This window comes from Balaenoptera borealis (genome assembly GCF_965194805.1).
Source record: "Balaenoptera borealis genome assembly, chromosome: 21".
NCBI classification, from domain to species: Eukaryota; Metazoa; Chordata; class Mammalia; order Artiodactyla; family Balaenopteridae; genus Balaenoptera; species Balaenoptera borealis.
In genome coordinates, this window is record NC_138880.1 from 5,320,975 (window position 1) to 5,344,981 (window position 24,007).

The 24,007-nt window shown below is 38.5% G+C and overlaps 1 protein-coding gene and 1 pseudogene across 7 annotated transcripts in view; one reads left to right on the forward strand and one right to left on the reverse strand.

Moving 5' to 3' along the window:
* The window catches only part of NSD3 (nuclear receptor binding SET domain protein 3), a 108,197-nt gene that overhangs the window by 46,738 nt on the left and 37,452 nt on the right, over window positions 1-24,007 (reverse strand). For all 6 annotated transcript variants that reach the window (XM_082374642.1, XM_082374644.1, XM_082374643.1 and 3 more), the window contains 5 exons: window positions 18,204-18,275; window positions 17,675-17,837; window positions 6,501-6,655; window positions 4,481-4,996; window positions 2,639-2,765 (listed from right to left, as the gene is read on the reverse strand). In XM_082374642.1, the coding sequence (XP_082230768.1) occupies window positions 2,639-2,765; window positions 4,481-4,996; window positions 6,501-6,655; window positions 17,675-17,837; window positions 18,204-18,275 (1,033 nt within the window). The remainder of the gene's footprint in view (window positions 1-2,638; window positions 2,766-4,480; window positions 4,997-6,500; window positions 6,656-17,674; window positions 17,838-18,203; window positions 18,276-24,007) is intronic.
* LOC309619403 (glutathione S-transferase LANCL1 pseudogene) lies at window positions 7,564-17,204 on the forward strand (annotated as a pseudogene). Its single transcript has 2 exons — window positions 7,564-7,746; window positions 9,585-17,204. The product of its transcript is annotated as a glutathione S-transferase LANCL1 pseudogene (transcript).

Genomic DNA, 24,007 nt, shown 5'->3' on the forward strand with positions numbered 1-24,007 from the left:
ATCCTACCCTCACAGACACCTGAGTATTCCAGAGATCCATATTTCAGTATAGTCATCAACACTCAAGACCTACCAGGGAAGAGGAAAATGAAAATAGAACTGCGTAAAACAAACAAACAAACATTTATCTATAATCTTCAATTTATCTATACAGATAAAAGCTACCCAAAGAATACATACATTCTACTACATTTAAAGACACTAAAAAGTATTATGTTTATGTTCTAAGAGGGGAGAAGTGAGCATCTCTGGATTTGGAAAATAGCTTAGAAATCTGGTAGAAATGCAGATACAACTCCTCAAACCACAGAAATGTAGCAGTGCCACACATCCTATGTAGCACCTAAATTTACTAAGAAAAGGCTGGAGAGTTCTCCATGAGTAGTTAGCACCTAATGAGATAATGGTGCAATTGGTTTCTGAAGGGAGATCGGGTCTCTTTTCTGACTTTTCAACTACTGAAGTTATTTTCACAAGGAACAAAATGCGATCATGTAAAAAGATAAAATATGCTTATCAACTGCAGCTGGTAACCAAATTTAAACCAAGGTCAAAGCTTTAGAGCACTCATCCCTAAATTAAGGTTGCAGCATTAATTTACAATCTCATTACACTATGTCTGCCTGAGGAAGGAACTGGGCTTTTTCTTGATATAAAGAATTATAACCCTCCACCTTTAGCTTTCACTAGGAAAAAAAAAAAAGAAGGAAAAGAAGAAAATTCACAGCAGAACTTAAATTGAAATGAAAAGACCACGTGAAGATAAAATGTTCAGTAGCTGAGGGGAAGAAAAAACAATCTCCATTAAAGGTAAAAGTTTAATATTTAAGATCAATCTAATATCCTATGAAGAATTTACTTTCTCCCTAGTTCAGAGAATGCAGATGTTTAAATAATGATCCTCCTAGTCTAAATATCACACTTACATTCAGACAAATTACTAACAGTTTAGTGTAAAGAAAGATGACAAAACTGATAGACCTAACTACAGAGCACTGAGGCCAAAAGAGTCTTGTGGTATCAAAGAAGGTAACAAACATTTTCAATTATGGCTAATTAATGCAAAATCTTCTAAGTCCATTATTCATTGCTTCATTATAATTTCATTTTTTATACAGCATTTTGAAGTGATACAAGTTGCAAATCTGGTTCTGGACTTTGCTACCCCCTCCTTACTTTACTGCAGCTTCCTTTCCCAATTCATTGTTGAATTAAGGCATTCTATTTACTATGCCCTGTCCCATACATGGCAACACCTCTCCCCATCCTGCAGCCCTTTCTTGAAAATAAAGGGCTGCAAGTTCTTTCCTGAATAATGAACTTTCCTGAATAATGATTGTTTTTATTTAGCTTTTATAATAAGAAGAATCTTACTCAAAATTTCCCTTACAAAAATACTTACCCCTTAGTGCCACTCAATTACAGGTTTGCCTGAGTTACTACTGATCCAAGATTACTACCTTGGGTCTTAAGACTTTAATCCTTCTAGAAAATTATTTGGTCACTTCTTAGATTCCAAAAAAAATTTTTAAAGAACAAATTGAAACAAACTCCTTCCTCCTAAGATTTCAAATGACCAAGTTAGTTGGTACCTAACTCTTTTCTTGACAGCTGTATGCAGCAGTAATACTGTTATATAAACCAAACCCACCAGACACTCAATTAAGCTTCTATAAGATCCTTAGTAAGTCAGTCTCTTAATAAAAATTACTTTGCCTATTCCAAAGGCACGATCTTACTAGATACAGGCATTTCTTCTTCGAGTGACAATAATGTAGCTTGATTTTCAACTCATGGTATCTGTTAATCAGAGAAGATTGTAAGAGAGCTAGGCCCGAGCCCCTCAACTGCTGACATCTAGCACACCTAAGAATAATGGAAAGAGTGTGAGCATCTACTAATTTGTGTCCAATAGGGGATAAAGGAGGAAATAGTAAGAATGTGTTAATAGTGCTGGAGGGCTTCCCTGGTGGCGCAGTGGTTGCGAATCTGCCTGCCAATGCAGGGGACACGGGTTCAAGCCCTGGTCCGGGAAGACCCACATGCCGCGGAGCAACTAAGCCCGTGCGCCACAACTACTGAGCCTGCGCTCTAGAGCCTGCGAACCACAGCTGCTGAGTCCGTGTGCCACAACTACTGAAGCCCACGCGCCTAGAGCCCGTGCTCTGCAACAAGAGAAGCCACCGCAGTGAGAAGCCCGCGCACCGCAACGAAGAGTAGCCCCCGGTCACCGCAACCAGAGAAAAGCCCGCGCACAGCAGCGAAGACCCAACACAGCCAAAAATAAATTAAAAAAAAAAAAAAAAAATGCTGGAAAATTAAAGCTGTTATTCTCATGCAGAGAGATCATCAAATGGTGCATCTAGTCAGATATGTACATACTGTATAACTATAGTCTTTTCATTATACAATCCTATTATTTAAATTCCTGTAGGAAAAATAACTATTACTATTACTATCAATAAAGCTCTCTGGCCCCTAAACCATTCTTCCCTATTGAAATAATTGCTTTTATAATTTCATTTTTAAAATATAATTTGATTTTGATAACTAAAGGTTTCTTAGGAACAAAGCTGCCACGTGACAGTCAAGCAGAACCAAGAACTCAAATGGGAATGTACTCTACATTCATACCCACCTGCAGGACCAGATGTTGTTTCAGGAGATGACGTATTCTGAGTTGCCTTTTCATTCCTCTGGTTTGGTGTAGAAATTATAAGTCTGTCTTGTCCCCTGACACTTATTTCTGTTTTGTTACCAATTCCCTTCAAAATAAGGCAAATTAAAAAATAGGTGATTACCAGGCAAATGGCATCATTGGTTTATAAAGATGCCTTAAGACCATCATAATGTGCTTGGATTTTATATGGTCTTTGATTGCAGTTAATTTATTATCTTAGCCATTATCAGAACAATTTTATTAAGTCATCAGGATTTATTCTAAAATGTACAATGAGACTATGTGGGGAAAAAAACCTGTTTTCTAAGTCCAAATGGTGAATATCACTAAAAAATAAACCTGTATCATCTAATTTTCTGTCAAAACCAAAATATTTTCTGGTTTGAATAGTCTCTCCCTTTACCCATATCACAGTAAGAGAACTATAGTCATTTTCATGTGGTAAAGTGCCCTACTACAGATAAAAGTATCAACACACCTTTGAAAGACAACGATATCCTTAGATTACAGAAGTATGACGAAAATGTGCACCCCATAAGCAATTTGGAGCAGAGAGAAGGCAGGGGCAATTACAGTTCTGTCTCATTTTAGGTATTTTTAATGCAGTGAAATAAAGGAGTGATTTATAAATACAGTATATGTATTTTTAAAGCTTTCATTTTTAAAAGGTCAGTTTTATCTCAAATTTGATTTAAATAGCACTCTTTGAGTGGGGGGGGTGACAAAGTTTGATTTGTGCATCCAAAAGCAGATAAAAACCAGCTCCAAGAATGAAGCCAATCTGCATTCGAAAAAGATGCAAAGTATTTACTTGCTAGTCAAAGCTGTCAACAGAACCAAGTGGGGACCGTGACTTAAGCTTTCCCAAGGAGCTTCGCCTTACTGAAATCAGTTGAACCGATAGGCAGAAACAGGTTAACAGAGGACCCTTATGCTCTTCTTTAGGAAAATATACCACTGATGAGGCGTACCTATATTTAATTATTTTAATGTGCATATGACAACGTTAGGAAATAAGCACAGAATTCTTTAAAAATAGCACACATCCATGAGGTGCCACTAAATTTGGATTCACAAGCCCACAGTTGTGGTGTCGGCTGGGAGGGTAGTGAAGAGGTACACGGAATAGAAATTACAAATGTTGTAAAAGAGTTTTAAAGTCTTCAAGCTAAAGTATAAGTGCCCTAAATGGAGGCCCAGGGCTGTCTGAGGGAGACATTCCGTTTGAAGAGGCTACTTTCACCCCGTTACACAAGCTGTCACCACAGTTCATTGTGACAGAACAAACACAGTTCTGGTATTTCTCTAAAATGTATTAGCTATCCCAGGTCAACATTGCTTGTGCAACCAAACAAAGTTGCTGGTGCAACCAAACAGAGCAACAGGTATAATGATTACAATGGTTAATTCAGATAACTGACAGAAATGATTTAATAAGAAGCATACTTTGCAACTAAGAAAAACTAACCACACAAACCAGAAACAGGCAAAGTGCCCAGTTTTTTCCCATGATTTTAGGGAGCTCAGTTCAATTTTGGCTGCACAGCTCAAGATTAATCTAGTACAGATGGGGATATTACAAAAGAGAGAAAAAAAGAAGAAGAAAAACAAAGCTTTTATGCCTATGTCTTTTTTGCCCCCATCTTAAACAGAGTAAACTGACTGTACATTTCAAGTGCAGTGAATACGAAGGGTATTCAAATTATGACCTTGTGTTGTTTGGGGTTTCTTTAAATGCCAAGGTTGACTACTTACTAGATACCTAGGTTCCCCCAAAAAACCCATGAAAAAAGGAGGTACCTTCGTTGAATAGACAAACTGATCGATAAATTTCCCATCTCCTGTAGCATTCTGAAGAGCAAACACTTGTTCAATTTTCACAACTGGAGACATGTTACACTTCTGCAAATCCAGGCTCCCTTTGTGCATTGTGATGGAAGCTGGTAAGGATTTCCTCGCAGCTGCCGTTTTCCAGGCTACTTTAACGGGAGGTGGTTCGTCCTCTTCCACGCTCGTGTGCCGCCTCTGGCTGTGTCTCCGAATTTCAGTACCTGATAGTGAGGAGGCCGCCTCGCCTGCACTGGTCTGTTCTGGCTGAGTATTCAGCACTGATCTTGGCCTTCGGGTTTTTTTAACTTCGGCTTTGGAGGCAACATTCTTTTTTGCTTGGGATAAAGCCTCCTCAGGCTGTTTATCAATGTAGATAAAAGTATACTGTTCGATTCTTTCCTCCCGGGTCATTTTCAACGCTTTCTCTGCGTGGGCAATGCCGATATCCCACTGAGCACGTTCTCTCTGAGGCCGGGGTTTCCGAATCTGTAAAGAAAGATACAGGCATTATGGAACATGCTTTAATCTAACAGGGACCGTTAAACCAACACGTATTTCCCATGTGGTCTTATCATCTTTCCAGGTATGCATAAACATCTTCAGGGTCTTCAGTCAAACAAGGGAAATGTTCTAACTCCATGACTTTTATGAATCGAGGACATGCAGGTCCACTCTTTTACAGTAAACCCTTCTTTGTCGCCCACTCTGCTGGACAAGTCCCTCCAAGAGGGAGTCGTCCTCCTCATGTCACATTCCTAAAAAGCTGGCAGTGATGATGGCAAAGAGAAGAAAGATTACAGAAAGGATTACTTTCAGGGGCCAATAAAACACTAACATTAAAGACGACACCGTAAAGCTCAGGGGTGCCACACAGACCACAGCAAAGCTAAGTAAGTGGCACAGAGCCAGCATTTGGAGCTGAGCGGCCAGCCTGTGCCAGAATGCAAACAGGGGCAGAATGCAGAGAAAGGAGAGCCCCGAGGAACACGTGGAAGTTGATACGACACAAGAAAACAGGATCGTATGAGAGGAAAAATAAACCTGCATCACAGTTTCCATAGTCCTGATCAGAAGACTTTGGATTGGCAAAACAGGTAAGAAAATTTTGAATAAAGGTATGTGAGAGGAGCAAAGCAATTAGGAATTATCCAGGGGGTTAGACTGAGGTAGCCAGAGATTAGCTAATGAAACAAGGAGACGGTACAGTATATGTCAAACACTGTTATTTAAATCTGTGAAGTGTTAAGTTTGATAAAAGTAATCAAAATCCTCTGTGGAAATATTTAGCTTAGAGTGAAAATATGACAAATTTCTGAATCACCAGAGGCCCACAGTAAATTAGTTGAGTTTAAAAATCTCGACCAGACAGATTATCAAGAGTTCATGTCAAAATTCTAGTATGTCCACCACCACAACAAACATCTTTGGTTCCATCACTAGTGTGACCTTGGCTGAACCCGCTACTTAAGCTTTCTGTGCCTCAATTTCTTCATCTGCAGAAATAGGAATAATAGTATCTACCTCACCGAAGTTGTAATGAAGATTAAATGGATTAATACATATATAAAATGCTTAAAACAGTGCCTGTCTCAGAGTAAGTACTAAATATTTTTAAAACCTTACTTTCATAAAACAATTTTGCTAAATAAGAATACAGGGGAATTAGGGGAAAATGCTGAAATAGGAAAAAGCATAAAAATCTGACAAAATCCACATTTCACTAGCATCTACTAGACTATGTACATTTGAATTCAATTCAAAATAGAATCCAAAATTGTATTAAGCAGATAAAGTTTTCAATAGGACTATAATGTTGTTTATATGACATATAAAATTTATTGACACACTTACAATGAATTATTAAAATTGAACTTGGAGGACTAAAATAAATCATTCTAATTGCTTGAATTCAAGTATGAAAAGCCCTACTAAATTATTAAGTCCTTTAAAGTCCACATTCAATTGACCATGTTCCTATGTCATCAGTCACCTTCTGTTTCTCAGAGTGATTGCTGGCTTGTCTGGTCGCCTCGGCCAGTAGTTCTTCATACTGTTTGTGACCTTTGTACTCTCGGACCCGCTTTTCGTGAACCCACGCCCTCTCTGGCTGGTTGCTAAAAAATTGGACGTGATACTCCCGGGCACCTGTAAGTAAAAATTCTTATTAGCCATTTCAGAGCATAAGCTGCCACATATACTTTGCCAAAAATGTGGACCTAAGCCAGGTTCCCTAGTTTACTCCTATTAAAACATGTAATTTTTGGATTGCCCAAAGATGTAATCCAACATCTACCAATAACACAACTAATCGTTACTGTAAAAATCACCCCAAACGATTAAATTTAGTACAGCAAGTTTTTTTTTTTTTTTAAATCTTTATTTTTTATTTTATTTATGTATTTATTTATTTTTGGCTGCGTTGGGTCTTCGTAGCTGCGTGCGTGTGGGCTTTCTCTAGTTGCGGCAAGCGGGGGCTACTCTTTGTTGTGGTACTTAGGCTTCTCATTTCGGTGGCTTCTCTTGCTGCGGAGCATGGGCTCTGGCACACGGGCTTCAGTAGTTGTGACTCGCGGGCTCTAGAGCACAGGCTCAGTAGTTGTGGCGCACGGGCTTAGTTGCTCCGTGGCATGTGGGATCTTCCTGGACCAGGGCTCGAACCCGTGTCCCCTGCATTGGCAGGCAGATTCCCAACCACTGCACCATCAGGGAAGTCCCAGTACAGCAAGTTTTAAGAGAAAAAAAAAAAAAGATCAGAAATTCTGCTGATTGTCAGATTTGTTACCTTGGTTACACAATTTATTTTTACTGGCCTCAAACCTTTTTACAAACAAATCTGGGCATAAATAAATAATTTTTCCTTCAAAAAAATGTATAACATATTTTCTTGGACTTTTAAAAGCCAAATGCTGGTCAAACTGCTTTTCTAATGACATAAAAGTGTGGCGCACAGACCTGGGGGTGGTGAGCGCAGGACAGGCTACTGAGACTCTCCCAGGGATCCTGCAAGGTCAAAACCATCTTCACAATAATACCAAGATGTTGTCTTTTTCATGATGTTGACATTTGCACTTAATACGGCAAAAGCAGTAGTGGGTCAGACTGCCGGCATCTCAGCACAAATAAAGGCAGTGATCACACCAAATTATACTAGTGCCGTGTCCTTCACAGCCATACGCTGGCAGTTAACAAACAAACAAACAAAAAAGCCAGTTTTACTTAATGTCCTTGATGAAGCAGTAAAAATTACTTAGACTAAATCTCAACCCTTGAACACATGTCTTTCTAATATTCCTTGTGACGAGATGGGAAGGGTGCATAAAGCAATTCTGCGTGCTGCAGGTATGAAGATTGCCTTGAGGGAAAGTACTGTGATTGAACTGCAAGGTGAACTGGCCACTTCTTCATGGAACACGACTAAGAGAAAAATTATGGTTATTTGAACTTGAGAATTTGGCAGGTATTTTCTCAAAAATGAACAAGCAAATTTGTCACTTCAAGGAAAACAGCTGATAGTATTTGTTGCCAATAATAAAATTTGATCTTCCAAGAAAAATCAAAATATTGGAAAACTAGTACCTGCCCCACGAGTCTTCCAATTTCCAAATAATCTAAGAATTTTCTGATGAAGTAAGTGGTGACAACAAATGTGATTTTAAAAATATCTATAAAGGAATGTGTCAACATTTGGAAGATGTGCATGCAATATATTTTAAATGGCCAATGTATGATGTTACAAAGTCATGAAAGGCAAACGATCCATTCAAAGTGCAAGACAGAAACCAAGTACAAAAAGTTTATTGATAGGATTTCAGATTCCATATTGCAACTACCCCACCACTTGCTGAGTTCTGGGGCAATATCAAAGAAATATACCCACAATTATCTGAAAAGGCTATTATTAAAATACTCTTCCTTTTTCCAACTACACATCTGTGTGAGGCCAGATTATCTTCATTTTCTTCAACCAAAACAACAAACCATAACAGACTGAATGTAGAAGCAGATACGAGAATCTAGTGTCTTCAGTTAAGCCAGTCGTTAAAGAGATTTGCAAAAATGTAAAAACACCATTCTTCTCAATTTTTTTGCTTGAGAAAATATTTTTCATAAAAACAGAATATAACATACAGTAGCTTTTTAAAAATGAATTGGTAAATACTTAAAAATTTTCTCAGCTTTAATTTCTAAATTAACATAAACAGTAACAGATATAACCTATGTAAACAAAAGCATTTAGAGTCCTCAAATTTTAAGAGTAAAAGGGGTTCTGGGACCAAAACACCTGAGAACCACTGCTCTCTGGCAGTGCTACTCTGAGAGTGTGGTTCCCAGGGCAAGCCAGTCTGCCACGAAACAAGCAGAGAAGGTAAGAGTGAGCATTTAGATACTATGATAATTTGATATTGCGTGACATCTAGGCCCATGATCAGGGATCCTGTACCGTGTATTTTTTTTTTTGGAAGGGGAGGCCTTTCATTTCCCTAATAGTTAATTTTATCGTATTTTACAGAAGCATTGGTCCATGGTGGACTGGAAAATTTTTTTAAAAGAGCAAAATACTAGTCCTTTACCAATAACAGTTTGAAAAACACCACTGTAAAGAAAATGTCTCAGGTCAATAGAGAAATGTGAAAACTGGTCCTCTTGGGGAATCCAAGATAAGGCAGGTACAGAGAGAAGGACAACCAGCAGATCCTGACAGAAAGTATGGGTATCAGCGTAAACTCAACTGAATGAGTTACAGGAAAAGGATTATATCTCGGATTTGAAATTTTTAAATTTTATTAGACATGAACAGCAGATTACTTAAGGAATTATTTTTAAACCAAATTAAAATTTCATATGTAAAATAGCCTGTGAGAAAAGAGAAACATACACAACTTGGTTTTCCATATCATCTAATCTGAGAAGAGCCAAGCATAAATTTGATTGTAATCAGTCAAAGAAGGTTTATTAAAAGTCCAAGGGTTTTGGAGGACAAGAACAAAAATATAGCCTCAACTAATAGGTAGGTTTGGAGGACAGCGCGGTGGGTACAAGCAGTAGGGTTACAAGAACACAGGACAGGTGAAAGCGTCGCTTCTCGTTTTGTCCCGAGGCTGCGGGGCTCGTTTCTGGCACCAAGGCGCAAAGGGCCTCCCCGAATCTTTCCGCCGATTATAACAAATCCCTGGCTGAAGGCTACTCTGATTCTGCTGGGATGACGACTGAGTTCTCACAACGCCTGAACAATAAGATTCGAGAGCTTCTTCAGCGAATGGAGAGAAACCTAAGGTCAGCAGACCCTCGGGATAGCACTGTTTACACTGGCTGGGCAGGTATTGCTGTGCTTTACTTAAACCTCTAGGACGTGTTTGGGGACCCCACCTACCTACAGATGGCACATGGCTATGTAAAGCAAAGTCTGAACTGTCTGACCAAGCATTCCATCACCTTCCTTTGCAGGGATAGGGGCCCCCTGGCAGTGGCCGCTGTGGTGCATCACAAGATGAACAATGAACGAGAAGCGGGCAGAAGACTGCATCACCCGGCTAATTCACCTAAATAAGACTGATCCCCATATGCTCCAAATGAAAGGCTCTATGGTCGAATGGGCTACATCTATGCTCTTCTCTTTGTGAAGAAGAACTCTGGAGTGGAAAAGATTCCTCAAAGCCATATTCAGCAGGTTTGTGAAACAGTCTTAACCTCTGGAGAAGACCTAGCTAGAAAGACTCCACTGGTGTATGAATGGCACCAAGAATACCACGTCGGGGCTGCTCATGGCCTGGCAGGAATTTATTACCACCTGAGGCAGCCCAGACTTCAAGGGAGCCATGGGAAGTTACAGAGTTTGGTCAAGCCCAGTGGAGACTACGTCTGCCAGCTGAAATTCCCTTCCGGCAACTACCCTCCTCGTGTGGACGATACTCGGGATGTGCTAGTCCACTGGTGCCACGGTTCTCCTGGGGTAATCTACATGCTCATTCAGGCCTATGAGGTGTTCAAAGAGGAACAGTCTCTCAATGATGCCTATCCGTGTGCTGATGTGATCTGGCAGTGTGGCTCGCTGAAGAAGGGGTACGGGCTGTGCCACGGCGCTGCAGGGAATACCTACGGCCTTCCTGTCGCCGCACAACCTCACGCAGGACGCGAAGTACCTGTACAGGGCCTGTAAGTTCGCTGAATGCCGCTCAGACTATGGAGAACACGGATGCAGAACACCAGACACCCCCTTCTCCCTCTTTGAAGGAATGGCTGGAACAATTCATTTCTTGGCTGACCTCCTAGCGCCCACAAAAGCCAGGTTCCCTGCATTTGAACTGTAAAAGGAAAGTCCCCCCACTGCAACTCACTGCATGAGCCTCTCTATACATCAAACCCGGGCTAAAGCAACAATAGAGTCAAACTGTGTACTTGATTTAGTTGATTTTTTTTTTTTTTCAGAATATGTCTTTAGTTCAGTTCCTTTTTATTATTTACTTTTATTTTAAAATATCCAGGGAAATCTTAATTAACTTCAGTTTCTCCTAAAGGGAGGGTAGGTGATACGTACAGTATTTTGAGGGCATATATGCATTTATTTCAGAACTTGGAAGCAGTCGTATTCTTACTCAAGCTTATGAATATAACCATCTGTTACAGTTCTAAAAATATTTAAAAGAAACTAAATGTAGATAAATACATGCTTATCACTGGATATTGACATCCACCTCTTCCCTTTAGTATTCTTTTTATGACACTTTTATGACTTTGCTTTTCTCTAAGTGGCTGATTATGAAATGGGACAAAAATATAACTATATGCTTCCAGGACAAAAACTGAAAGAGTTGCCAACTGGGCTAGGGACCTAAACCCAATTTTTCAGATTCACAATGCTTAAACTAGAGATAAACATACTTTCAAATTTGCCTCTTTTTGTTAGTAGAGCATCTAGGCTCTACAATCCAACATCCTTATCAAAAACTTCTGAAATGTGATGGTCGTTATATGAAAATTCTGATTTGAAGGTTATTTCTAGATAAGCCTACAAAAAGTTTGTTTTCTCCAAATAAGCTAGTATGTTTTGGAACTATTTATGTAAATTTGTTTCTTCTTTGGAATAAGTGTAAGATCAGGAAATGAGATTTCTGTGTGTAAATATATTATGATTGAGTCCACCCTTTCTGACTGACCTTCTGAACTTTGATTTGTGTTTTACTTACTTTGCAATGACGATGCTTTATAAAGCGTTGGTTGCTGGGAACAAGCCACAAGATATTTTCCTTCCTATCTGTCTAGATGTTGATCTTTTCACTAAATAGTAGAGCATTCTACTTGTTTAAAAAGGGGGAGGGGTGCTATATTGCAAAATCGCTAAGCTTTTGACAGGAATGCTGGTTCCTGAGAAGGTATTATCCAGTGATTATTCTTAGAACAAATGGCTTTTGTCTCTTTGCATACCCTAGGCTTTAACACTCATCCATTTCTGAGCCCCAAGGATCGGGTATTGATATGGTAGGTGAAGAATCCTGGTGCTTCAAATTCTGTACAGATGTTTTGACTCATCAGCTCCCATTCCTCCTTCTTCCATTGATGACTTTCCCAGGCTTGTTTGTCTTTTCTATGTATTTTGACTGATTTTGAAACATTTTGCAGCTTTTAAGAAAACAGGCTCTAAAAATTTTAAATGTGCCTATTTCATGGCTCTCTCGGTCACAAAAACATGCTATTTTTATTGGAATTGTGAACCAAATCCCCACTGAGTACATGTTGGTTCCTGTGGATAGCAATCCCCTACTATTTTCCATTTAGCACCAAAATAGCTAATATTATTGGCAATTGCCTGACCCTTTAAAGGCTGACAGTAGGATCTAAAACACAGCCCACTGGTCGGTTCCCAGGATTAGCTTATTCCTCTGTGACTCATGCTAGCTGGGGACAACCTTGTGCCTCTCAGATGTGAAGCACTGCTGGCAAGCTCTGTGCAAGCCGTGCCTTTCTCGTGAACGTGTCACATGAACAGTGCCAGCGTCCACAGGAAAGCGAATCTGCCTTTGGATGGGTGTCCAGCTTGAAAGAACAGACCCCATTTGGTTTAGTTAAATGTCTTACTATACTGTTCCTGCACTTTTAGCTACTATAGTTACTAACCAAGGGAAAAATAACAAAACACTTTCTCTTAACTGGAGGAGACTGATACAGTGCTTCACCAAACACCTTAATTAATTTAACCCCAGGAAGACATCAAGGCAGGGAGAAGAACACTTTGAATAAGATTCTTATTCCTATTTGGATTGCTGTTTAGCTACTGCCATCCATTAACAAATTTATCAATACAAACACAATCCAGTTTTCATTTTTTTCTTTAGCTTTTTAAGTTATTAAACTAGTAAGATTTTATATTTGTGCCATTGTTTGTTTTATTTATGTTTAAGAGCTCAGAAAGTTTGATAGGATTTTAAACAGGCAAAGGCTATAAAACTCAGACTAATACCCTAACACCATGGTAGAAACTGAAACTTTTACATGAAGTTTCTTAGTTTTGAAAGGAAGAGGCATCATTTCAGTTCTATTTCTGTTACATCATTTTTCCCTCAGATATTCTTCTTTTTGTTAGAAAACAAAACAAAACGAAAAAATGCACAAAACTGCTCCCCAGAAAACTGACTACCTTTTATCTCCATGTAAAGACTAGGTAGTGAAACCTTAAAACCTGTCAAGCAGTATTCATTTATCCTGTCATGTGCTTCTATGAACCTCACGATCAGTTATTTACATCAATCCTATTGGTCCCATCAAGAAGTCAGTCTTTAATCCTTAGAGTCATTTGACCCTCTTTTCATCTTTGATGTCACTTCCAATTATTTGGAATCAAAAGCCTTCACGGTAGGTAGAGTTTTAGGTAAAAGTGGCCATTTTCTCTGTTATTACAACTTCCCGGCATAACTTAATTGAGAGGTATACTTTGCTCATAAGTCCTCAGGTTAATTTGTGTCTGATCTTATAATGCCCTGCCTTCTCTTGACTGAGCTTGAAATACAAAACGTGAAGAGTAAACGCTTATTCATCTACTCCCTTGGCTACTTGAATTCACCTATAATCCTTTGTTATTCATACTCAATTCTGACTTCACTGCTGCTCCCCCTAAATAGGTCAGAGCACCCCACTTCTGTATTGTTAAACTGTAGAAGAACTGTTTCTCTCCTACAGGTACAAATCAAAGTGGAATATTCAGGGATCCTACGCCAATGTTATATAGCCATTTATTGGAAAGGGCTGGAATTGTATGTATTTCTATGTTCCGTAAAGGATTTGACTTAACTGGCTCTCAATGAAATTTTATTAAGACTATAAAAAAAAAGAACATAGGACATAATCTGTTTCCAAAAGTCAGAGTTACTTATTTAGAACCAAACAGATAATCCCAAAAGACTTTGAATTATAGTTAAAAACATGAAAACAAAAACTCACAGATAACATAATCTCATTTTAATCTTTATTTTCAACTTCTTCCTCCATTAAATCACTTACTACAGATGAAACAAATCAATTTGTCTCTTTGTTAGCACTTTGTTTCCTGCTGGCTGGAAAACTATAAAAAAGAGTGAAATAAAAACCCAAAGACCTGGGCTTCCCTGGTGGCGCAGTGGTTGAGAATCCGCCTGCTAATGCAGGGGACACGGGTTCGAGCTCTGGTCTGGGAAGATCCCACATGCCACGGAGCGGCTAGGCCCGTGAGCCACAACTACTGAGCCTGTGCGTCTGGAGCCTGTGCTCTGCAACAAGAGAGGCCACGATAGTGAGAGGCCCGCGCACTGCGATGAAGAGTGGCCCCCGCTTGCCGCAACTGGAGAAAGCCCTAGCACAGAAACGAAGACCCAACATAGCAACCAATCAATCAATAAAAATAAATAAATAAATCTTAAAAGCAGAAACCTACCACTAAAAAAAAAAAAAAAAAAAAACCCAAAGACCTGACAGGTGGAGAAACAAGCACATCTGTCTCTGAATAATGAGCTAAATTTCCAATAGAAAAATGTGGAGGAAACATTTTTATATAACAAAAATAATATAGGTAAAACTGTCCGGTTTTAAATTTTTAAAAATATATTGGGATTAAAAGTTACAATAGGTATAATGTGATACCATTTAAAACTCTCAGTTAAAAATCTTTATTTTCATATCCATTAATTACAATATGCAAAGAGAAAAAGAATTACTCCCAAACTCTTTTTCTCTTTTCTCTCTCTCTCTTTTTTTTTTTTGGCCGCACCTCGAGGCTTGTGGGATCTTAGTTCCCCCACCAGGGATTGAACCTTGGTCCCCCAGCAGTGACAGCACAGAGTCCTAACCACTGGACTGTCAGGGAATTCCCCGAATTACTCCCGAACTCTTAATAGTTGTTACATATCTGGAGGATGAGACTATAGGCAACTTTGCCTTCTGAACATATATACTGTATTGTCTTAAGCAGAAAGAGCATTTCATTTTTAACTTTTACACTTAAAATGAGATCTAAACAATGAAATACAACACAATAGACATGTGATCCAAACATCTTTCAACGTGCTCTTCAAAGAATTATATCTGTAAGTGTGAAAACCGTTAAATACGTTTTCCAATGCTGAGAATCTGACTAATAACAATACTGACTAATTACAGTATGGAAACCATTGATTACTATATAAAATTCAAGACAAATTTTACAAAGTAGTTTAGATAATAAGCAACACAAAATGTTTCACAGGTATCATGTGTGGAACATAATCAACAAAATCAAGTTTTATACTGTGTTTCTGGTTTTTAGAAAAACTGTCAAAAAACTACGTCATTTAAAACTGCACTGCACAGCCATGCAATGAAATATTATTTGGCAATAAAAAGAGACAAAGTACTGATACACATCACAACACAGATGAACCTCTAAACATGATGCTAAGTTAAAGAAACCAGACATAAAAGGCCACATATTATATGATTAGATTTATATGAAATGTCCAGAAAAGGCAAATCTATAGAGGCAAAAAGTAACTAGTGGCTTCTCAGGGCTGGGGAGCAGAGGGGGGAATGGGAAGTGACTCCTAATGGATGCGGGATTTCTTTTTTGGGCTGATGAAAGAAGTGATAAAGTTAGATTGTGGTAATGGTCACACAACTCTGGAAACGTACTAAACATCATTAAATTGCAGGCTTTAAAAGGGTGAATTTTATGGCATGTAAATCATATCTCAAGAAGGCTATTATTTTAAAAACTACTGCAGGAAAGAGAAAATTTAAAATATTATCAGCATGTACATTTTTCAAACCTAAATTCTCAGATTTCGGTTTCCTCAACAATACAAACAAAATCAGTTTTTCCAGCACTAAAGTAGGGAGGACCAGACCAGATTAATTCATAAAGTATATTTAAATACCTCCTTTGGAATACAAGATGAAGCACAGATTATGCTTTCATTTGTATCCCAGAAAAAAGCTGAAATTAGTAAATTTTCATAGAGTAATTAAATGTGAAATTCTTTATATAATCTCAAAAGGATGCTTTCCTAAGGGGACAGAACTGAAGAGCCACAACTCTCACGTGATATAATATCTTAGAGTGCTCTGGAGGCCCAGATAGGGACGTGTATTGTTTTATGTAAGAAGGCTTGTCCCTTTCTTCTCCCATTCAAGAATCATAGATTATTAAATGTGCAAGGTACTCAAGAGATTAACAGTCCAACAGCCCTACTATATAAATGAAGGGGCTAGGACTGCCTCCCCCAGTCTCTGTAAATTATGAGTAGGGGAATTCAATTACTTTCCTTTTATTATACAGTAGTAGTTAAGAGTGAAGGTTAGGGACTAAGATTTCTTTGAGACTCTGTTTACAGATCCAAAACGTAAGGATAATAGTACCTACTTCATAGTGTCGCTGCTATGAGGACTGCTTAAGAAAATATACAAGAGAATTGTTTGTTTTTTAATTTATTTTTTGGCCACGCCATGCAGCACGTGGGGTCTTAGCTGCCCAACCACGGATCCAACCCATGCCCCCCGCGTTGGAAGCGTGGAGTCTTAACCATTGGACCGCCAGGGAAGTCCTACAAGAGAATTGTTTAACACTGTGCCTTGCACAGGAGTGGACATTCAACAATGTTGGGTTTTTTTTTAAACTTCTGCCCCATTGATACTTCTAGTCACCCCAACCTTTAATCAGCAGATTATAGTGACAAGATGATTGCCTTCTGTATCTGGGTGGATTTCTTGCTGGGTAGCACAAGAGTTACAAATATGGCGATCCCGTCACAAATCTGACTTGCCAGACACTTTTTCTCCTCATAACAGTGAACAGGGACCAAGATAGAAAGTTTAAAATGAGAGAAAAAGAAATAGGTGCAAAGTTGTCACAGACAATAAAGGACTCGACAAGTGAGTTCGCAAAGCAAATATCCAGAAATAAATTCCAAACTCCAACCTTCCTCTGGCTACTAAGCAAGTCCATTCCAAATGCTAGAACCTCAGGAATCTATTCTACAGGTTTTGGTCAAACTCTGGAAAAGGAGTAAAGTTAGAATCCATGTTTTCTTAACATTTATTAACATTCCTAAGGTAGGATTCTATGCCATGTAGCTGGCTTCAAACCATACTTCTATTTCATATTGAATTTATAAGGATGTCCCAGTAAATTTACAGATTCAAAAATGGAGTAAAAAAAAATTTTTTTAATTAAAAACAAACAAACCACCCACCCCCCCCCCAAAAAAAACAAACAAAAAAAAGGGAAAGAAGGAGGAAAAAGGCATCTTCCAAAATTTATCAGGATGAAAAGCACTTGTCTGAGTAAAAAAATTACTACCCACAGGAGTCAAAGATGAAATAAAAATGTTCAAAGAAAGCTTGGCCCAAATGTCTACTACGCTCATATACGACATCTCATTACATATAGGTCTGCTTGCTTTTGGAGGTTTTTTAAAAAAAGAAGTGTGAAAGAAATTAGAAAACAAACATAGGGTGTTCTAAGGGAAAAAAAGGACCATGTCAGCTGTAGAGGCTCTCTGCCAGTTAAGATGACCGTAATTATTTCACTGTTCATTAAAAACTGATACTGATATGTGTTTGGGTGTCAGATTACATTATCACGTATGTATTATATTCATAAACAACATTTTAGATCCACTTTTTTGCCACAACTTTTTACTAATGTCCATTTATGCCTTTTCTTACCTCTTGTGTTAATTTTGGTGTGAACCTCGAGTTGGGGATCACTTGAAACCATACAAGGCCACCAAGGATACGTTCCCACCTTAGACCAAACAAGATCGCCAACCTGGAACTTAACACCAGCGGACACTTCTGTTGTTGGAACAGAAGGTAACATCGGCTGAACCTGTAGGAAAAGGTCATAAAAAACTTCACTCATACTTTTCTCTGATGCCTGCTATCCGTATCTAGCAAAAGGGAAGAAGAGAGGAGGAAGATAAGCCCCACCCCAAACACTGAAAAGAGGACTGATGGTTTCTGTTGCCAAATTATTGATAAGGCATCTCAGAAATTCACATCTATTAAAAAGTGGTCATAGTTTTGAAAAGGCAAATAATTTGCTAAAAATATCTACCTTTTAAACCAGCTCCAAGATTTATTTCAGTATAACTTCTGAAGTAATAATACATGCTATGTGTGTTCTAATTTAATCACTCTGCTTCCACCTTCTCACACCATGTTTGGTTAGACAGTATTCACTAAAGCCACTCACCGGGAGCTCCTCTTTCAGTACTGGATCTTCTCTTGGTTTTTCTGATACAGTGTCAACCCTCTCATTTGGTCTCTAGGTGAAAAGAATAAAATGGCAGCAAACCAAAGAACAGTGACACACACAAAGAGTCAAAGAAAACTAAACAGCAAAGGGAAAAAAGGACATTTATTAGCTGAATAATGTAAGGAGGAAAAATACAACTTACATAGTAGGTGACGCTGTGTCTTAACATCCATTGTCCATTCTACACCACAGCTATAGCTCCCATTTCTTACTTTATCACTTTTAAAACTTAATTTCTTAATCTGTTAATTTTCATTTTTTTTTTTAACTTATCAGAGTGCAGAAAAATGGGCACTCTGAGATTGCTAGTAAGATGTAACTTGGAATTCTTCTAGAGAGCAGTTTGGCAGTATGTATGAAAAGCCTTAAATTTTCACACTCTGACCCAGCAAATCCACTTCTAAAAGTGTATACTGAAAAAGCACTGATATATACACATACTGATAGATACACACAAAGATATGCACACCAGTGCTATTTTTAAGAGCAAATATTAGAATTAGACATTAGTCTAGATGTCCAAAAGTACAGAATTCGTTAAATAAATTGTAGTACAACTAGATAGTGGAATAATATAAATTTTTAAATGACACGGAAAAATAACAATATAATGTTATTTGAAAACAGCAAATTGAAAAAGCAGTTTGTATAGTGTGATTCCGATCTTGGAAAAATAACTTCTTATGTGTACAGAAAAAAAAGACTAGAAGGATACCACCAGGTGATGGAGTAAGTGATTTTCTTGGATGTGCTTTTCTCTATTTGTCAAATTGCTTATAATAAACATCACATTACTTTTCTAATCATAAAACCCACAAATACGTTATTTAAAAATTGATTTCTACAATCCTTTGAGGAGGCAATTTCGAGGTATCTATCCAAATTCAAAATATGTACACTCTTCAATTTAACAATTATATTTTAGGAACCTATCCTACAGAAACACACAAAGTGAGAAAATCTAAGCAGAGGGATGGCAACTACAACATTATTTCATGTCAGTAATCCACATCTATCAAAATCTTCCTACTTTTTATTTTAAAATAGCCTGTATAAGCCTTGAAAAATATGTGATACATTGTACAGTAAGTTGATAAGAGTAGTTATCTTTGAGGAACGATATTAGGGAAGCGGTGAGGGAAGATTTATACTTGTATATTATTTGTGTTTTCTGTAAAAAGCAAATTACTTTTGTAATTTAAAAGGTTTAAAAACTTTTCTTGTCAAAGAACAGAATTTAGTTTAGATGGCTTAAAAAAAGAGAAATATATCCATTAACTTAGCTCTAATTCCACTTAAAAAGTATGGCTAATTCTAGAAGTTACTTAAAATTCTCATTCAATTAATTCAAGCAGTTTAAGACGCTGCTATAAAAACAAAGTTTTATTAAATAAAAGAGACTGTAAAAATGGTAAGGAAATGATAAGCCAGACTCATATGCCAAACCCCAAGTATCATTCATTCATTCAGCAGTGCCTACGACTTTCCAGGCACTGTTCGAGAAGTTGGGTATACAATGTGGTAACAGACAGATAGGATCCCTGATCTCAAAGAGCTCACAGTTGGGTAGAAGAGACAGACATTAAACAAACACAAACATATACTCATACAATGTAAATGTAAACAGAGAAATAATGGTGTGTCGGTATGTAGCTATGATATGAAGGTCAGGAAAGGCCTCTCTGAGAAAGTATAATCTGAATCAAAAGAGGAGGAGTTAGTCTAGTAAAAAGTGGGGGAAAGACCATGCCAGAGAGGAGTGGCATGTGTGAAGTCCCTGAGGTTAAACAAAGGTAGAAACTTCAAAAAAGCCATTACAACGGACTTAACTGCCCCAAGGAAGAGAGAGGTTACAAGACGAGAGTGGAGAGGAGGCTACATCACCAGGGCCTTGTAAGCCACGTTTAAGTGTTTTATCCTAAGTGCACCGAAAGCCTCTGAAGAGGATTAGGTAGAGAAGTAGTAAGCGGCCAATTTCTGTTTTAAAAGGATCGTGTTAGCTGTTACATGGAGAATATTTTGGAAGGGAGCAAGAGGGGAAGCAGAATGTCTAATTAGGAGGCTACTGAAAATATTGGAAATAGCCCAAGTGAAAGAAGTAGTGGCAGCTGTTGGTGGGCACTAAATTAGCTCTGTCAGATGTGTCTGTGGTGGCACCATGACTAGCTAATCCAACAGGACACGCTCACTGAGCAAGGAAAGAAAAATCTATGTTCAAATGGGAATTTTTGTCCTGATCTCTGGCGTAATGAGGCAGTTTAAAAATACGGTCCACATTTGCGTAGGCCCGTCCGGCAGCTTCATTTCAGTCCACAAACGTAGCTTAAGCCTTCACCTCAGCTTCTCATTCTCAAGCTACAGCAGGAGGACAGGACCACCTGGGGAAGCACATATGGAGCCAAGAAAGCAAGTCCTCCTCCTCGGCACATTCAATCTTCTGATGCCGGGGTGTTAGGGACCCCTGTAACTCTGAGGGCAGACAGATACGGAGTGACCCATCTTTGCCAAACGACAGAACCCTACTGCTTTAAGAACTGGTCTGAAGCTCAGTAATATTCTTCCCTTTCTGGATTAAAGACAGGATTTCCTCCAAAGCCTTTTTATTATTCAAATGTCTTACCTCTTTTTTGATTTTTTTTGTTTGTTCCATATTGTTCACATTTCCTGCAGGCTGGCTTGAAACACTGTTAAAATCACTTTCAAAGAACTGAGATTTTTTCACACAGTCATTTTAAAGGCAAGAAATGGAAAGGGAGAAAAAGAGGCTCAAGTAGATTTATTCTAAGCTTTCAAGACTATAAAAATAAAACACGAAAAAAAAGTCAAATTAGGATGCTGCAGTGATAGAAAGGGAATATACATGGTAAAATGTGCTAATGCGTGAACAAAACAGTAATACTTACTAGGCATTTAGAGACCTATGACTTGAGCTCGAAAGAAAGGTAAAGAGAGAGAACACAGTATCACAAATACCAATTAAGAAGGGGAGTTTTTAAGATGAAATGGTCAAGGGAAGCCAAATGCTTAGGAGTCAAGAAAAATAAGGAGTCAGAAATTGCCAACAGATAAAATACTGCTGGGTATAAAATCCATTTTCCTTCAGTTGTTCAAAGGGTAAGCTTAAAAGAGATTAAAATCAAATAGGGACTGAAGATACCTTTTTTGGTACTAGTAGTGCTGCTTCAGAAAGAGAAAGCATCAGAGAAAAGGTGACAGTGAGTGAGCTCCCCATAGTGTTCGAGTCATCTTAATTTTAAATGAGGGGTTCCCTGGTGGCGCAGTGGTTAAGAATCCGCCTGCCAACGCAGGGGACACGGGTTCAAGCCCTGGTCCGGGAAGATCCCACATGCCGTGGAGCAACTAAGCCCATGCGCCACAACTACTGAGCCAGTGCTCAAGAGCCCGGAAGCCACAATTACTGAGCCTGCGTGCTACAACTACTGAAGCCCACGCACCACAACAAGAGAAGCCACTGCAATGAGAAGCCTGTGCACCTGAACAAAGAGTAGCCCCCCACTCGCCGCACCTAGAGAAAGCCCGAGTGCAGCAAGGAAGACCCAAAGCAGCCAAAAATAAATTAAAAAAAAAAATTAGGGGGAATTCCCTGGCGGTCCAGTGGTTAGGACTCGGTGCTTTCACTGCTGAGGGCCCAGGTTCAATCCCTGGCCGGGGAACTAAGATCCCACAAGCCGTGTGGTGTAGACAAAAAAAAAAAAATTGGTCTTTTTAAAATTAAAACCCAAGAGATTTATCAGGATGAATAATACACATCAAATCTGGCAGAATTCCAAATCCTTAACAGTTTTCAAAACATTAAGTAATATCATATTCTCTAAAAGAACCAAAAACTTATGTCATCATTTAAGGTAGAAAGAAAAATGTAAAGTCAGTAAATTGTTCGTGCATTTTTCTTTTACTTTCTGAATAACTGTGTACAAGTTCGCAATGCATATGAACAGTTTCTAAGAATTTTAAGACCTAACACTCTGAGGCTGGAGAACCAAATATAACCTCTAACTTAGTGCTAATGGGACCAAACCAGCCATCTGGCTTTTTATAAGTGAAAATGGCAAGCTAAGAGTTAATGAGACTGGTCTTAGTGGATAAGCCCACCAAGGTGCTGGTGGAAGACCAATGTTTGAATAGGGCCTACACTCACATGCCTGAGGCATTACACCTGCCAAGGAGGAAGAAATGCAGAAACATTTCCACATGTTTCTAATTTGGTGGGAGAGAAAACAGCTAAAGCAGCTTTACAAAATATACAATTTCAGTAGTGATCTCAGGTCTCCTGCTGCCTAGATGTTTGGACACATTTTCATTGTTGAGAAGATATACTTAGGTTGTTCCAAAGAACAGCCACTCTTTAGAAGGCCAAACAGCTCAGAATCGGGAGGAAATACTGGTAGATCAAATATGAAGAAAAAAGGAAAGAAAAAAGAAGTGAAATCTTGAAGTGTATTATTTTAGATGAGATTTTGTTTGCTTTGTTTGTCTCAAAAAAGAACCTATGAGCGAGCTTTTAAGGAAGAAATCTATATCTATATCTATATCTATATATCTATAGCTATAGCTATATCTATCTATATATCTGCAAACCCAGCTAGAGGACCATCATCCCAGGCACACAGTTCTCATTATGCTTCCCTCAAGCATCTGGGGCAGGGGAGCTGTCCCGTGGTGTGGGCAAACTCTTACGTGGGCTTCTTTCCCTTCTACGCCGGCTACAATGCTGAACACCAAGGGCGTGGACCCCCAGTGACAACCAGGAGGCACAAGGGCATCAAAAATTAAAGCACTTAAAAACAACTGTCCTGAAGAAAGCAAAAGAGATGTTGTTCAAGTTAAGAAAACCCCATTAAACACATACACAGTTACAAAAAACAGGTTGATTTGTGCACATCCCTTGTCCGCATGGCTTAGCAGAGACACAGCACTAACAACAAGCAGGGCCTTTGGGGGCTCCAGCCCAAAGTTCTACTGTCAGAGTGGAGCATCACTTTTATGGCACCATCTCTTAAGCTTATAACTGCCTCCCATGTGTGATAAAAGTTTAATTAATCAAATTCAACTAACGAGAGCTTAGCTTTTCACCATAGTTCTTTGAAAGAAAAAAACCCTGGATTTTCCCCCAAAACTCAACTTTCAGGCAATGGTCTTGGTAACATTTAGTGCAATCAATGCCACTTACCACACCTATATCTTCAGTCAAAGTGACATTCCTTTACCCCAAGATACTGTAAGATCCTAAATAATGAAATATTAAATTATGCCCCACATGATTTACTAAAAAAGAAAATAAACTAAAACTCTTAAGTTACATCTAACCATTCTAATTCCTGGATATAACAGTTAACTGAAGGTTTAAGTGATATAAACGGCCAGACAGAGCAGACATCCAACAGACAGAATTGGCTTTAAAATCTCACTGAAAAGTGACTACTAGAAATATCACATCACTGCACTGAATATTTTTCCTAGATTCCAATAAAACAAAGAGTGGATACGAAAAATGAAGAGACTATCTTCTCCTGCCTCTGCTTCCAGCCCTATTTCTATTGTGACATATTTTAAACTATATATTTTAATATTTTTACCAATAAAGGCAAGAAGTCTAGCCTAATAAATAAAATTGGATATTCTCCTATTTGCCAGATTCTCTAGAGCAAAAGCAAGACGGGCCAGCAAGATGGTTCTTAGGACCTAAGCTAAAACCAAATGCAGGTTTTATGCATTTTCGT